Source organism: Dryas octopetala, chromosome 4, assembly GCF_963921425.1.
Source record: "Dryas octopetala chromosome 4, drDryOcto1.1, whole genome shotgun sequence".
Taxonomy (NCBI): Eukaryota; Viridiplantae; Streptophyta; class Magnoliopsida; order Rosales; family Rosaceae; genus Dryas; species Dryas octopetala.
The window spans coordinates 25,215,524-25,230,551 of NC_141369.1; the positions used below are offsets into that span (position 1 = coordinate 25,215,524).

Here is a 15,028-nt window from a genome sequence, read left to right on the forward strand (position 1 = left end):
CATATGTTTTTTATAATTTATAGTATATAGTCAATAACTTAATAGTTTACATGTTTTTTAATTTATATCATCTTTTAAACTTTAGGGTATATGGTATAGGTCATATACCTAATAGGGCCGTTAGGCTAAATGGCTAATACCATATACTAATAATAATATATTATACCATATTTTACTATATTATATCATATTATACAATATACTAAATTACTATTATTATCATATTATACAGTTTATACTATACTATACCATATTATACCATATTATAGTATTATATTATATATTATATACCAAACTCTAAGTAACCAACTATGAATCTATGAATTATAAATTTATAGTATTAGACTATTAGGGTATATAAATTAGTAATTTAGTATGAGATATCATATACATATACTATATAGGGTTTATAATTTAGTATAATATTAGGGTTTATGGTACTTTTAATTAGTTTTTATATAAAAATGTATTATATAAATTAAAAAACATATAAGCTAATATGTTATAGGTTTAGGGTTTATAAATTTATATATGTTTGATATAAATTATAGAAAATTATAAATGTATTATATAAAATTATAAATTATATAGAAAGGTAATACTAAGTATTTTATATTTAGGGTACACCAGTATAATATAGAAATGTATAAAAATGAATTATTTTAATTATATTTTTTCAATATACGGTCGGTATCAGTATACCGTCAGTACTGGATTTTGTAAACAGTACCGTTACCGAATTTGTCAGTATTTTCTGTATAAAAATCGGTACGATATCGATATTTCGATATTTTTACCCAGCCCTATATTAGATGCCCCACTAACCCACCGGCCGGTTGACCATTCCTCCCCTTTTATTCTCCCTCATATATATTTTATTTCTTTTCTTATCTCTCTCCTCTTCTCATTCTATAACTTCACCACAAAATTAAGCGAGGCCAACGACTTCTAGTTTATTGATATGCGCCTGAATTATTATTTCAGTAGTGCTAGATATACCACATTTTTATACCATAATTTCATACCACCTTATGTGGCAACTTACATGGCATTCATACATTGGATACTAAAAAATAAAAATAAAAACCCAAAAAGAAAAAGAAAAACTCTGTCCAATAAAGTAATGACACGTGTGATGGTATAAGAATGTGGTATAAGAAATGTGGTAAGTATAGCATTATTCTTATTATTTAGTTATCCCCTTATTTTTTGTTTTTTTTTTTAAAACCCCATAATTTATTTTTTTCATGAAATTACCTTTTCTTTCCTCTTGACATATTTTTTTGTCCCATCATTATTTTTTTCCCAAAATTCACAAAGAAGAAAAAAAAAAGTTGAGTATCGTTGCTAGAGCCCGTTTGCATTGTCCTGGGCCTCCTGGCCCGTTTTCATAGCCCAACAAACGAACTCTTTTTTCGTTTCTTTTATTTTCTGTTCGTTTTCCTTTTTTCAGACATTTATAAACAATTTTCATTCTGTAAACACTGTGCTCTTTCCACTCTCTAAGAGGTGGCTCAAGCGAGACTCCATTTACAAGGATGCAGACGTCGATGACAGAGCTCGACGATGAAACGCTGCGCAGCATGGCTATTGGAGCCGTCTTCTCAGACTTCGTATGCTTCAGTTCCTCTGCTAATTTTGTTCTTCTAGCAATCATATAATCAGTGACTGCAATTTTCTGCCAAACACAAATTTTATTCGTTGTCAATTCAGTCTGCTATTTAAAGTTTGATAAGCATTCAGGCTGGTGTTGCTTTGGTTTGGAATTATAGTTCAATTATTGTGATTGTATTTGTTCATATACGAGTGAGTAATTTCACGAATCAATAGATTAATCTTTATCGGAAGAAATAGTTTAACAATTGAGGGTTTGAATTTAAAAGTCTAACTAGTCGGCTTAAGTGAATTGTAGAGGTTCTGACCACGAGTCACTATCAAATTTTCAGGGAGGGAAGATAAATTCACTTGATTTTCATCGCAAGGATGATTTACTAGTCACGGCTAGCGAGGATGATTCGGTGCGACTCTATGACATTGCAACTGCTAAGTAAGTTCACTCTTACCAGATTGAAGCTGCTTACATTGCTATAAATCGACTATAGCTGTATACATACATATATTGTATACACACACATATGGATGAAGTTGTATAGTATACGGGAACATAAATTTGAATTTGATCGAGACGGTTTTGTGTTTTAATGTTGGACTCTGTTGTTGTCAATTGAAGAGATGCTTATTCGTTCATTTGGAGTTGAATGTTGGTCTGCGTGAATCTTAGTAATATAAGTGGACTGGTTTAATACTTTAATCGCATCGCTGTGCTAAACTGCTGTTATCAATGGCATGCTGTATCTAAGTTTGCTCTCTGCCATATTACCTGATTTGTTGTAGTGAGACTTTATTCATATTAACCGTTCGAGAATGTCTATGTGTGTGGACTGACTGTAATTACTTGCTTGCCACTGTGAAGTTCTTTCCTTTATAAGAAATTTATGTTTTATAGATGTTGCTCATAGAAACCAATAAGGCAATGACTGGGAACTGTATTGATTATTATTGTTTTTTTACATTTTTTCATTAACTCCAGGTTGCTAAAGACCACATATCATAAGAAACATGGAGCCGATCAGATATGCTTTACCCATCACCCAAGCTCTGTTATTTGCTCTTCAAGATACAATTTAGATTCTACCGGAGGCAAGTTTTTTAGCGTGTCATTGATTTTTTTACTTATAATTCCTGTGATATTATTTGAGAATTGATGCTGACTGTTTCTTTAGCAGAATCACTGCGGTATCTGTCAATGTATGATAATCGTTGCCTTCGCTACTTCAAAGGGCATAAAGAGAGGTTTAGATCCTATGACCTTTTGGTACTTTAGTAATAAGCAGAATACATGATTGGAACACTTGTTTTCTGTTTATAAAATGAAAATTCTTATTGTCATTAATTGTACATTAGGGCAATAGGGTCTGTACCTTTTGCTGAAGTTCACTTTAGAAAATGATTGATTCAAGAAGAATCAGAATGTAAGTCTGTTTGCTAGGCCACAGCGGTTAATTCATGTTCTGAAGTTTGTCTGAAACGTTGCATATATTACCTGAGCTTTTCAGTTTTGTGATTATGATGCATATGCATGCACACAAACACACGTGGGTTCTCACACAGACACAGACACACTCACCTACTCAGCGGTTAATTCATGTTCTGAAGTTTGTCTGAAACGTTGCAAAATTACCTGAGCTTTTCAGTTTTGTGATTATGATGCATATGCATGCACACAAACACACGTGGGTTCTCACACAGACACACACACACTCACCTACTCTTCCCGAGTTTGATAAGTAAAGTGATAAGGTCTTATCCCCAACCCTCATTTCTTTTTCTTCCTTCTATTGTTTGCCATTTCCATTTGAAAATTAGACAGCGCAACAATAAAAGTATCAGTGCTGATGAGTTGTTACCTTTTATCATTATTTTCTCTTTTTGAAAGGTTGTTTTACTTATTACTTCTATTAATGTTCTCAGCCATAAGGTCTTATCTTCGATCCTCATTTCTTTTTCTTCCGTATATTGTCTGCCATTTCCATCTTAAAATTAGACATCCCAACAATAAAATTGTCAATGGTCATGAGTTGTTACCTTTTATCATTATTTTCTCTTTTAGAAAGGTTGTTTTTCTTATTATTTCTATTAATTGCTGCTGTAGAATTGTATCCCTCTGTATGTCTCCAATCAATGATAGCTTCATGTCTGGTTCATTGGACCACAGCGTCAGAATATGGGATCTTCGCGTAAATGCCTGCCAGGTAGGTTGGTTTTAATACATACATGATAAATGTAGGCTGAATTTAGAAAAGTAACCCAGATAACTTGAGATGCAGTTCTGAAGGCAATATACAATTGATGCTTACAGGGAATTTTACATCTACGTGGTAGACCTACAGTTGCCTATGACCAACAAGGTCTTGTTTTTGCTGTGGCAATGGAAGGGGGTGCTATTAAATTGTTTGATTCACGTTCGTATGACAAGGTTATAATCTATGAAGTACTAACTTTCTATTGGCTTTATTATGAATTTTCATATCATGAATTTAACTAAAATTTTCCTAATTAGGGTCCGTTTGACACCTTTTTAGTTGGTGGAGATACAGCTGAAGTTTGTGACATCAAATTTAGCAGTGATGGCAAATCAATGCTCTTGACAACCACAAACAACAACATCTATGTTCTGGACGCATATGGAGGAGAGAAGGTGTTCTTTCCTGTTTAGATTATTTTGTATTTGGGTGCTTCCCTGTGTAGGCATCTTTGTTTTGAGATCTCTCTCTCTCTCTCTCTCTCTCTCTCTTACACGCACGCACACACACACACACATACACACTCCTCTGAAAAGCCTCTGCTGGTTTTCCAATCCAAGTAAGCCTACAATATCTGATTCATTCTCTAGGCATATGTATAACAGTGTAGAACTTTCCCCTGTGCAGCGTTGTGGGTACAGTTTGGAACCATCTCCGAATACGATTATAGAGGCAACTTTTACCCCAGACGGCCAGTATGTGGTGTCAGGTATATGTATTTTACACGACCAGTGACAATGTGGCATCTTATCTATGTTCTGATTGTTTATTTTTTATCTTTGTCAAAGGCTCTGGAGATGGAAATTTACATGCCTGGAGCATCAACAGGCGAAATGAGGTATCAATTTATTTGAAATCTGCTTATGATGAATGTTTTGGATGCTAGTCATGATGAATACTTACTTATCTGCTCCGATTTGGTGCATGGTTGTGGCATACTATTTAATAGAATGACCTTCTACGTCCCCTGTTCCCTCCCCCTGCCTATGCCCCCCCTCTCTCTCTTCTCCAAAGAAGAAAAGAATGTAACACCAAAAGCATCTTAATTGCTTAGCTGCTTGCGTACTTATATCATGTTATGATGCCTCTAGTTACTACCCTTTCAGTGCTCATCTAAACACTAATTACATAGCGTTTCATGGTCCTCTAGAACCCTGAACAACTGTGCTGACCATTATAGATATGGATCGTTTACTATTGCACCCAACAAGAAAAGAAAAGGTGCATATCTTGGTGATTCCTCAGTGAGTAACTACAACACAAGGATAGATGAAAGTTGTAGAACATCTAATTATGAGATAAACAAGCTTAGCAAGAACTCTCTACTGCTTTAAGAAAACTCAGTTTTGCTTGGTCATCTAATTATGATAAAAATTGTATCATGTTGATTCAGCTGGTTGATTCATTTCATTGTTGTCCTTAATTGTATATGCTTCGAAACAGAACAACATGCCCATTTACAGTAATTGAGTGCTTACTATTTATCATGAGATCACAAATGCAATGTTGAATGTCCAATAATTGGTATTTCGCATATGTAGGTGGCAAGCTGGAACAGCCACATTGGAGTGCCATCGTGCTTGAAGTGGGCTCCTCGCAGGGCCATGTTTGCTGCTGCATCGACTGTTCTCACGTTTTGGATACCTAACGACTCAAACGCCGATCCTGTTAACATGGACACCCAAGCTGCTGGGGCTGAATTCGAGCATCCTTCTCAGTGAACCCCTGGGTTTCTCTTAATGACCACACCATCTGCAAACGGATTTCATCTGCTGCCAATCACACAAGTCAAAGTTGTATTGGCATTGTTTTGTAATTTTAGGCCAGAGCAATCTAGCTTCTGCAAATGAGTTTAAACTTTATGTACACACTAAAAAAAAAATGTTAATGTGATTGTTTTTCTTGACAAAAGTAATGGTGTTATTAGCAACATTTTAGAAGAAAACATAATGTTTCTCATTTAATTTATTTATATTTTTTGATGTGTGGTTTCTTGTTGCCTTCTGAATTTGAGAGAGAGAGAGAGAGAGAGAGAGAGAGAGAGAGAGAGAGAGAGAGAGAGAGAGACATTGTGCACAAATGCATATTTGCATACATTAAGGACATACGTACGTACACAAGATTTAAAGTTTAAACACAAGAATGTAAACACACAGTAAGGAACAACCACATTCTACCCGATCCAAATTCTTCGACCTCTCAAATTGTGACTAAATTCGCGAACACAAAGCACTCACTACGTACGTACACGGTACACCTATGAAGCAAACATCAACATTTATAGAAAAAGCCCAACAACAGTGGTTCCATTATTTCCCTTTCACTTCTCATATACATCCTCTAAACTCCACTTCAACGACTTTCATGTCCGGTTGACCTTTTTCCTTCTTGGGCCTTACTCTGGATGTCCTGGCCCACCTCCTTGGTCTTCTGGCCCACAAACTCCGCCATATCCGCCGCGCGCCACTTTGCGTGGTCTAGCTGCTCCGGCAACGACCCAGTGGCCCGCCGCAGGTAATTGGTGACCCAAGACAGAGATGACAGCCCAGTCAGCCCAAAAGCGCCGGAAGTTATAAAACCCGTAACCGCCAGCCCAACAACAATTGCAGCAGGGACAAGAACTGGGCTGCAGATGATGAAGAGTGGTGTCGTAACAAGAAGCCCAACAATGGTCCCTAAGAGTGTCAACCCAGCAAGAGCCAGCAGGGTCCCACCAACAGGAAGTAGGGTTATGACCGCGAGGACTGTGCCGGTTGATGGACCATGTTGAGGAAGGAGGGTGTTGGGACCACCACCCTCGCGATGATGAATTTCATAACGTTGCTGTGGGCGGACTTGGACCTGGTGTGGCTGAGCACGGTCGGCCATTGCTAGCTAGACTACTTTGAGCGTAAGAAATGTGTTTTTCCTTCTTATTTTCTAGAGAGAGAGAGTTGGGTACGTAAATGGTAATGGACGTGAGAGAGATGTGTAAGGTGGTGATGTTTTATAGAAGGTTCGAGGGTTTAAGGTGGTGACACGTACGTCTGGGATGGGTGAGTTGGGGCCTTGCATGGGGAACAAGTTTCAGTGCCTGTTTTGGGAACTCAACCAAAAATTTACTGAGAAACGTTTAAATTCGGAAATTGAGGTGGCTTTCTGTGAAGGAATCTTTGTTGCCACATTTCGCATGCGCTTCTGCAAAATTGGCTGGTTGGCTGCTTATCAACGGGTGTACGTTGCCATGGAGTTGTCTTTGTGTGCTATACTGCTATGCCATGACCGCCGAATCTCTTTTTTTTCTATTTTTGATGGATCTGTAAGTCCACAAACGTTAAGAGTTAACAAGCCCAGGTCTGCCATCAAGGCCCATAATCATTGCTGGTTTTTATTCATACAAATTGAGGCCCAAGTCCATTGACTTGACAAGGCCTTTTTTCATAATGGGGCGAGAACGATTCTTTTGAAGCCTACCATAGGTGTGTGTGTATATTGTGTATTTTTTCGTAAATTTCAACACTATTTACTAATGATTAATGACGTCATAAAGCTAAATAGATTTTAAGGTTTTTTTTTTTGCCAAGGAATAGATTTTAAGTTTTTGACACTCCAAAAAATAAGATGTTATTCCATGACACACAGGACTGGTCTTGAAATTCTAAAGAATCGAGACAACTATGAAAATGGAACATTAACTGTTCATATATATTATTTGGGCTTAACATATCATATGAATATATAAAAAAAAAAAAAAAATTATTGTATATGACCGCAATATATGTGGCATGATGATGTGGAGTTATCAATTCACTTAGATTATGACATGTGTATGATTTTAAGGGTATTTTTTAGGATTTAAGGTTTTAAAAATTAATAATTATACACGTGTTATAATTTAAGTAGATTTGTAATACTACATCATCATGTCACGTGGTGTTAGGTCACACACAATAATTTCTAAAAAAAAAAGGACCCGAAAAAATTGCCTCATTCACCTACATGCCCTCATGACCATAAAAAATTATTTGATGTAATCGATATACTGATACGTGATAAATGTAACAAATCCAGCATGTAATGGTATTATTAGACAATATATTTATATTAATAGGATATAATATTAATAACATCCACCCATATTATAACACATTAAATTAATTACATCACTTGATGATATATCAATTATAGCACTTTGGCGGTGTATTGGTTACAATGAATAATTTTTCCATGACCACCAGTTTTGACGGCAAAGCTAATTAGTTGTTTTCTTTTGGTCGACATGGCTAATTAAATAATTTTTCCATGACCACCGATTTTGACGGCAAAGCTAATTAGTTGTTTTGTTTTGGTCGACATGGCTAGGTGTTAGACAGCAGGGTCCTCTGATCCTGTTCACTGGGCATGTGAAGTTGTGACAATGTGAAGGTCACTGGGAGCCTGAGGCTTTGAGGCAGGTCTAATCAGTCAAAGAGATGAGATTGCAACTTTGAGGGATATTAATTTGGCCTTTTGGGTCACCTTTTTGGGCGGTTGGTGGTGGCCCAAATTTTGCAGAGTGATAGACATGACCTACGACTTGGACTTTGCTACGAACCGATGGATTAGGACATTTTGACAGACACTATTTTCTGTTACGCGTGCTCCTTTCTGCATTGCTAAAAGAGAGAATGGGGATCTTTTCATGTCATTTTACTCCAATTTCATTGTCTCTTCATCAAACTATAGCTTCAGTTGTTCAGTTGTTTGATTCATGAATCAAACTAGCTAGCTTATGTTAAGTCATCTTTCCTATATATATATTGTGCTATATATAATATATAATCAACATATATATATGAGTAATGAGCCACATCGATCCATATACTAGTACTGTATATATGTGCACGTGACATACATAAATTGTTTTGAAGAATCTATATTTGTCCAAGAGGAGAATCAAGATCGATCATCGGAGTCTAGCTGTAGCTAGTTATAAGAATATACTCCTTTAAATTTAATTTATATGCAGAAAGCAGTTGTCGGAGTCTGAGTGCATTTTGGCTATATATACTTGACAGATATCTCAAATGTCCGAATTAAGGGACATGATAAAAGGAAGACAAGGGTAAAAATCCAAATTAATTAACAGTACCAATATATGTAATGTATATGCTATATGGGTCCGGCAGTGTAGGTGCAGGTACCCTTCATCACATGGGCAACAATCCCTTTTTGTGGATCTTATGAATTCATAGGCATCGACATCACATACTGTGCAACTTAATTACTACTGTACCTAATTCAGACAGTGACAGTACTACTGTGTTATGATGAAGAGGACCTGAAATTCACAAGCAAAGTACGTAGGTCATCGTTTCGGATACGAAATGAGATTTTTAAATTTAATAAGTCCCTAATGTATTATTTACTATGTTAAACTCAAATTATATATGTGCATGCAAAGGTTGATGATACAATTTTTTATAGTTTACCTGGGACCCATATACATACATATATATATATATATATAAAAGGATTAATTAAAATATTTTATGTGTGGCAAGAAGTCAACATATTTACAGTGCTGCCACTTGTATCTGTCCTTGAAAAAAAACAGATTCTGCAGTGCAGTACTATACATAAAAGCAGCAGACAAGTTGTAAGATAGAAGCAGCATATATATATATATTATATATGAAGATTGACGCACAAAAAGCAATGAGAATCACACAACCCACATCCACAAATTTTCATCTGTTCCCACTTAGGCCCTGCTGCAGATTCATTGCATGCATGAAAGGAAAAGGAAAAGGAATATGGAGCCCACATTATATGTAGTATTACTGGATCTATCGATGAGACTCGATCGATCATGTTTCTTTTAATGTATACTACCCGGCCTTTCATTGTGATTACCAGACAAATTAAGCTATTCGAGCAAGCAAGGTCGATCATCAGTTTGCCGCACGTACACCAACCAAGTCACTGCAAAGCAACTATTGTTCTAAAACATGGAAAGGAGAGAACACGATCGAGTCAATAAGCCGCAGGCACCAACTTAATTAATAAAAATCACTCTCACAAAAAAGTATAAAAATATATCACTCTAACACATATTATAATGTTGGGTAATGCATATATATATATATATATATGTTTCGATCTCTTGTTAAACTATTGTTAGACTATTAATTTCAACCACAGTTTTCTAATTAATTAATATATCATGTTTTTCACATATATGAACATGGAAAACAATATTGTATATATTTGTTAAACTCTTCTTTCATCTTAGCTAGCTAGACAATTCAAACGAATACTAGTACTAGTGAAACTGAACTCTGAATAATAATAGTGGATTTAACATATGTTGTATTTGTTTATACAATTTATAATTAAGGTTCATTCCAATAAATTATAGCAAACAATTCCAAAGAAAGGCAACAAAATTAGAATTACATTTAATGGAATGAACAGATATACATATTCTAATTATGATATCCAATAAACCAAATTCTAGCTAATTAAGGGCACAAGCACAAGATTAAATTAGTCAAACAAACAATCAACCTAGCTCTAATCAGAGCTAGCTTCAGTCCAGCAATAGGAAATGCTTTCAATGATGATATATACATGTAGCAAAGGAGAGAGTTCCATAAAATACATAAAAGCTAGATCGAAGACTATTTCTACACTATATATACTAGAATCACTAGATACCAGGAGAACCCAACAAAATGTAAATATGCATGTAACCCTAAAAATTAAATCCAGGTCCTCCATCTCCCCTAAAAATAATCATGGCCGGGAGGACACATAGTTATATATAATTAATTTCCCTGACCACCAGTATTCCATGGAGAAGGAAAATAAAGAGTGGAATTATGAGCACCAGACCCTCCTCCATGAGCCATATAGTTATTAGTCCTTCGAATTGGGGATGAATGTGTGATATTTTCATTATTATTGGAGCAGCTGCAGGCATAGCGAATCAAATCAGCATTGGTGGCGTCGAGTTCCTTCTGGAGGCGAATGACTTGCCTTTGGAGGACTGAGATGGCGCCAACGCATCCATACACCGGATCTTTTATCCGCGCCTCCGCTTCGTAGGCCAGAGAGTTCACTGCATCTTCTCTCTGATGGGGGAGCACTTCGTTCAGAAGCTTACTCACATTGCTTGCTCCAAATATCTTGTGAACATTTGCAAACTTCTGTGGCTCCTCCGGTGGGAAGTATGGAGCAAATATGCAATCCGAAATGCATTTTCTCCTCAAGAACTTGCACGCAGCACATGGAGAATTTGAATAACTACTAGACGAAGCCATAATATATCTCCACTCCAGTACTACTGCATCAAATCATAATTTATCTTTTCAATTTGGTTCACAAATTGAGAAGGTCTACCACATAACTGAGAGTAAAACACTCAAAACTTATATTTACTGTTTCTCTCATCACTGATAAGTCATGATCTGTGTATAGTAAAAAGTATTTTTCCCTACAACAAAAGAAAAAAAATACTCTATCACACTAAAGTTACAAATCATCACTAAACCATTAAATGTATATATATATATATATACTAATAATCTTGAAAAATAATTGTTTATTGCGGACATCCACACTGCAAATACCCAAAAACAATACGGGGCATTCAAACGCCCGTACTTGAGCGTTCAAATACGTACTCCATGTTTTAGCTGCATTGTGAATGTCGGCACCAGAGTCCAACATACTCTTGATATCTCTTTTTTTATGTCTTCCTTTGCAAAAAGGAAAAAGGTTTGAGTTCTTGAATAAACTGAGAATCATCATGCCGAACTAGAAAACCTTTTAATTTCGTATTCAATTTGGAGATATATATGATTCAGAAGTCAGAACTACGTACACAACTAGGGTTTACACATGAGCACGTGTACTACTAGTATACTAACTTACATGTATATAATATACTTGCCGACTGATCAAAAACCAAATATATGCTATCTTGTTTGATTTCACACTTCTTTTACTTTTTTGCCAGACAATTAGGCAGTCTTTCTTGAATTTGCAAACACTAGATAGCTACTGCGTGCCTTGAATATTGCTTCTTAAATAATGACCCAAAACCCCATAAAAGTTTTAAAATAAGATCTGGTATTAATTCCAAGTGATCGAGGCAAGAAATTAAAATCAAGTACATAAAATTTCCTGCTTTCAGATTCTCTTGAATTTCGTATATATGTAGTTGATCTTAAATTTAATCAAATTAATTAATATATTAATTGTTAGTTAGTCCTGATCTCCTCCCTTCCTTTCGATCAGTCCACCTTCTACTATTATTCCACAACCCTAATGCCCTGAATCAAATAACCCTTCAATAGTCGAGCAGTTGAATTAATTTTCACCAGAAAAATGATAGACATACATTCAAATTAATATTTAAGAGGCTGTTTTTATACTTAATTACCCTAATTTTCTCATAAATTATTTAATCAGATATATAGCAGATGAAAAATAAAAATAACATATAAATATATAATTGATTACCTCAAGTTTCTCCTTTTGAGTAAACTCTTAATTTCAAGATCTCTTCTTTGGTTCCCCCAAGAAAAAAGAGGTCGAAGTTGCAGTAACAAATATTCTTGGCTTTGTAACACTGTTGGAATGTGAAAGTTCAAAGAAGAAACCCTAGTTGCAGGACAGAGCTAGAGAGAAAGCTGTTGCAAGCACAGTGAAAAAAGGTAAGGAAAGATGATGAGTGAGAAGGGAGGCAAAGAGCATTTTCAGTGGGGGGAGGGCATGGAAAAGCAAAAGACAAGAGTGTTGTGCAATAAACCATCATGGGGCTACAAACCTACAAGGGAAAAAAAGGGATGAGTATGACACTGCCTTTATAATAATATTATCAATCAATACTGTTCAAGAAAATTAATTGGCTGATTAATGTGAAACTTTCCCTAATTATCTAGTTAATTTGTTCTCATATATGTCCTATCAAATATTGCAATGTTGACATTAAAACAACAATATTTAATTAATTTCAAATTTATATATATATATATATATTAAGCTCTATTAATTGTATATTGGATCGAACAAATTAAATCTTGTAATTTTTTTGGGAATTAGGAAAGGGGAATTCAAATTTTAGATTTTTTCAATATTTAGAAAAAAAAAATATATACTACTAGATTAATAACTAATTAATTAGTTTAAGTACGTATTGTAATTTAATTTGCTCACGATAAGTGATAATCCTATATAGATCACATTCCATTAGGCCAACAAATTAATTATGCTTATCCAAAAAAAAACCCTGATGGAAAATAGCACTCCAATTAATGAGTATTGATATTCTGTATAAATTAAGCTAGCTAGTTGTTACATGATCACCCAATGTGGTCAAGAATATTAATAGAGCACATATATGATTATCGATCGATCTGTGTGTGCGCACACACACACACCACTAATTGGCCTTAGTACCCCACTTAATTAATCAGGCCGGGTTCAAAAAACTGTGTGAATTGAAATGGGTTTAGGTATTATTGTGTTCTGGGCGGTATACATATACATATATATATAGAGGACTCTTTCAATAAAGGTTTCTCATTTAGTGTTAAATGAGGGATCATCTTATGGGGCCCACACGAGTCGTTTTGTATTAATTCGAATCGTCCATTTTTTGCATCTTCATTGATAAATCATCCATACAAAAAATCAGACAAATTGGAAATCGTTTAACCGTTCAATTAAGCGGTCAAAGTTTAGGTATTTATAGAAGAATTTGTTGTTCGTCTATTTGTTTTAAACTTTGACCGCTTAAATAAACGGCTAAACGATTTCCGATTTGGCTGATTTTTTGCAAAGATGATCTATCAATGGAGATGTAAAAAATGGACGATTTGGATTAACACAAAACAACTCGTATGGGCCACACAGGGTGATCTCTCATTTAACACTAAATGAGAAATCCCTTATTAGAAGGCCTGTATATATATATTACATAAATTGCTGAGAAGTGAAAGCTTTCACTACTAGCTAGTACTACTGTTTGCTTCTATTATTGAATTCAGTAATCGATAAGCTGCAAATATATATGCACACTCTGTGGCGCCAGTACGTGTAAATTTTTCCATTATATTACAGACAAATCCGCTGAAACAATAAGGACGAAAACCAAATAATTAAATCTTGTCGGGCCTACCCATCTCAATTCTTCCTGCACACTACCTACCTGACAATTTGCCATAACTTGCATGTAATTAATGCGCATATATATGTATATATACATAGAGTTCTGACTCTAGCTAATGTATATCAAAGGGTACACATGTTGTATAATTAAGTTAGGGACAATATAAATTTAATTTAAAGGGCCAATCAAAATCTGACGTTGGACAAGTGATTAGTATTTGAGGTGAAATTATAATGACCATGCAATTAGTGTTTAAGGGAGATTGAGATTTTTCGATGGGACAATCGTGTCATATGAAATATATAATGCTATAATATTATGGCCATATCATACCTGTGTGGTACGATTGCTCCATTCAAATTTTTCTAATGTTAAAAAGCGTTTGAGTACTCTTCCCTTCTGATAAAAAAAAGGTAAAAGAAAAAAAGAATGTAGGTAAGAAAACTATGTGCGGATGGCACTCCAAATAATTTATAGCACTTTACTAACTTAAGATATATTACACATTATTAATTTGGCAGCTTTTTATATGATGGATGGGTTACGATCTTGTAGAACGAATGTGAATTATGTGATCATCATAGTTCGTACCAAAAAGGAGAAAATAAAAGAGTATATAAGTGTTCACTATTCAGTCCCCCTTGGCTTTCTGGCAACAACATATACTTAAAATAAAAGTAGTACCCTATAATCTAACTAGATATGTATATCTAATTAATTATTGCCGAAAGGCCAGAAAGGTATAAGATAACTCTAGCCTAAGTATGGGACCATAGGTGGTGGATTCTTGATCGAGTCGAGTCGATCACCACTCACAGATAGAACTATTTCATGAGCATACAAATTTAATTATTTCGATCTGTCCAAAAATATCTTTTTTATATTTCAAAACCTCCATCATATACACTTTATGCAAGTAATTGTTTACATATAATCAATTTATAGCTAGGCCGGTCCATGAATACTATTTGATCATCATGAAGTAATGATTTGCTTTCTTTATTTTCTACTCTAGCTTTATATTATT

General features: G+C 35.0%; 3 protein-coding genes across 3 annotated transcripts; 1 reads left to right on the forward strand and 2 right to left on the reverse strand.

Moving 5' to 3' along the window:
• The first annotated feature begins 1,494 nt into the window (after window positions 1–1,494).
• LOC147288787 (Transducin/WD40 repeat-like superfamily protein) lies at window positions 1,495–5,860 on the forward strand. Its single transcript, XM_086240162.1, has 10 exons — window positions 1,495–1,613; window positions 1,947–2,047; window positions 2,591–2,700; window positions 2,787–2,853; window positions 3,713–3,812; window positions 3,920–4,036; window positions 4,121–4,258; window positions 4,491–4,572; window positions 4,652–4,701; window positions 5,405–5,860. Exons 1-10 carry the CDS (start codon window positions 1,539–1,541, stop codon window positions 5,582–5,584), a joined length of 1,020 nt encoding a protein of 339 aa, XP_086096288.1. The 5' UTR covers window positions 1,495–1,538; the 3' UTR covers window positions 5,585–5,860.
• Window positions 5,861–6,215: 355 nt separating this feature from the next.
• LOC147288788 (oleosin Cor a 12-like) lies at window positions 6,216–6,731 on the reverse strand. Its single transcript, XM_086240163.1, has one exon. It carries the CDS (start codon window positions 6,729–6,731, stop codon window positions 6,216–6,218), a length of 516 nt encoding a protein of 171 aa, XP_086096289.1.
• A 3,835-nt stretch (window positions 6,732–10,566) lies between these two features.
• Window positions 10,567–12,554, reverse strand: LBD25 (LOB domain-containing protein 25). Its single transcript, XM_086240173.1, has 2 exons — window positions 12,351–12,554; window positions 10,567–11,166 (listed from the first exon to the last, which is right to left on the reverse strand). The coding sequence occupies exon 2, from the start codon at window positions 11,144–11,146 to the stop codon at window positions 10,652–10,654; it is 495 nt and encodes a 164-aa protein (XP_086096299.1). The 5' UTR covers window positions 11,147–11,166; window positions 12,351–12,554; the 3' UTR covers window positions 10,567–10,651.
• Window positions 12,555–15,028: the final 2,474 nt, after the last annotated feature.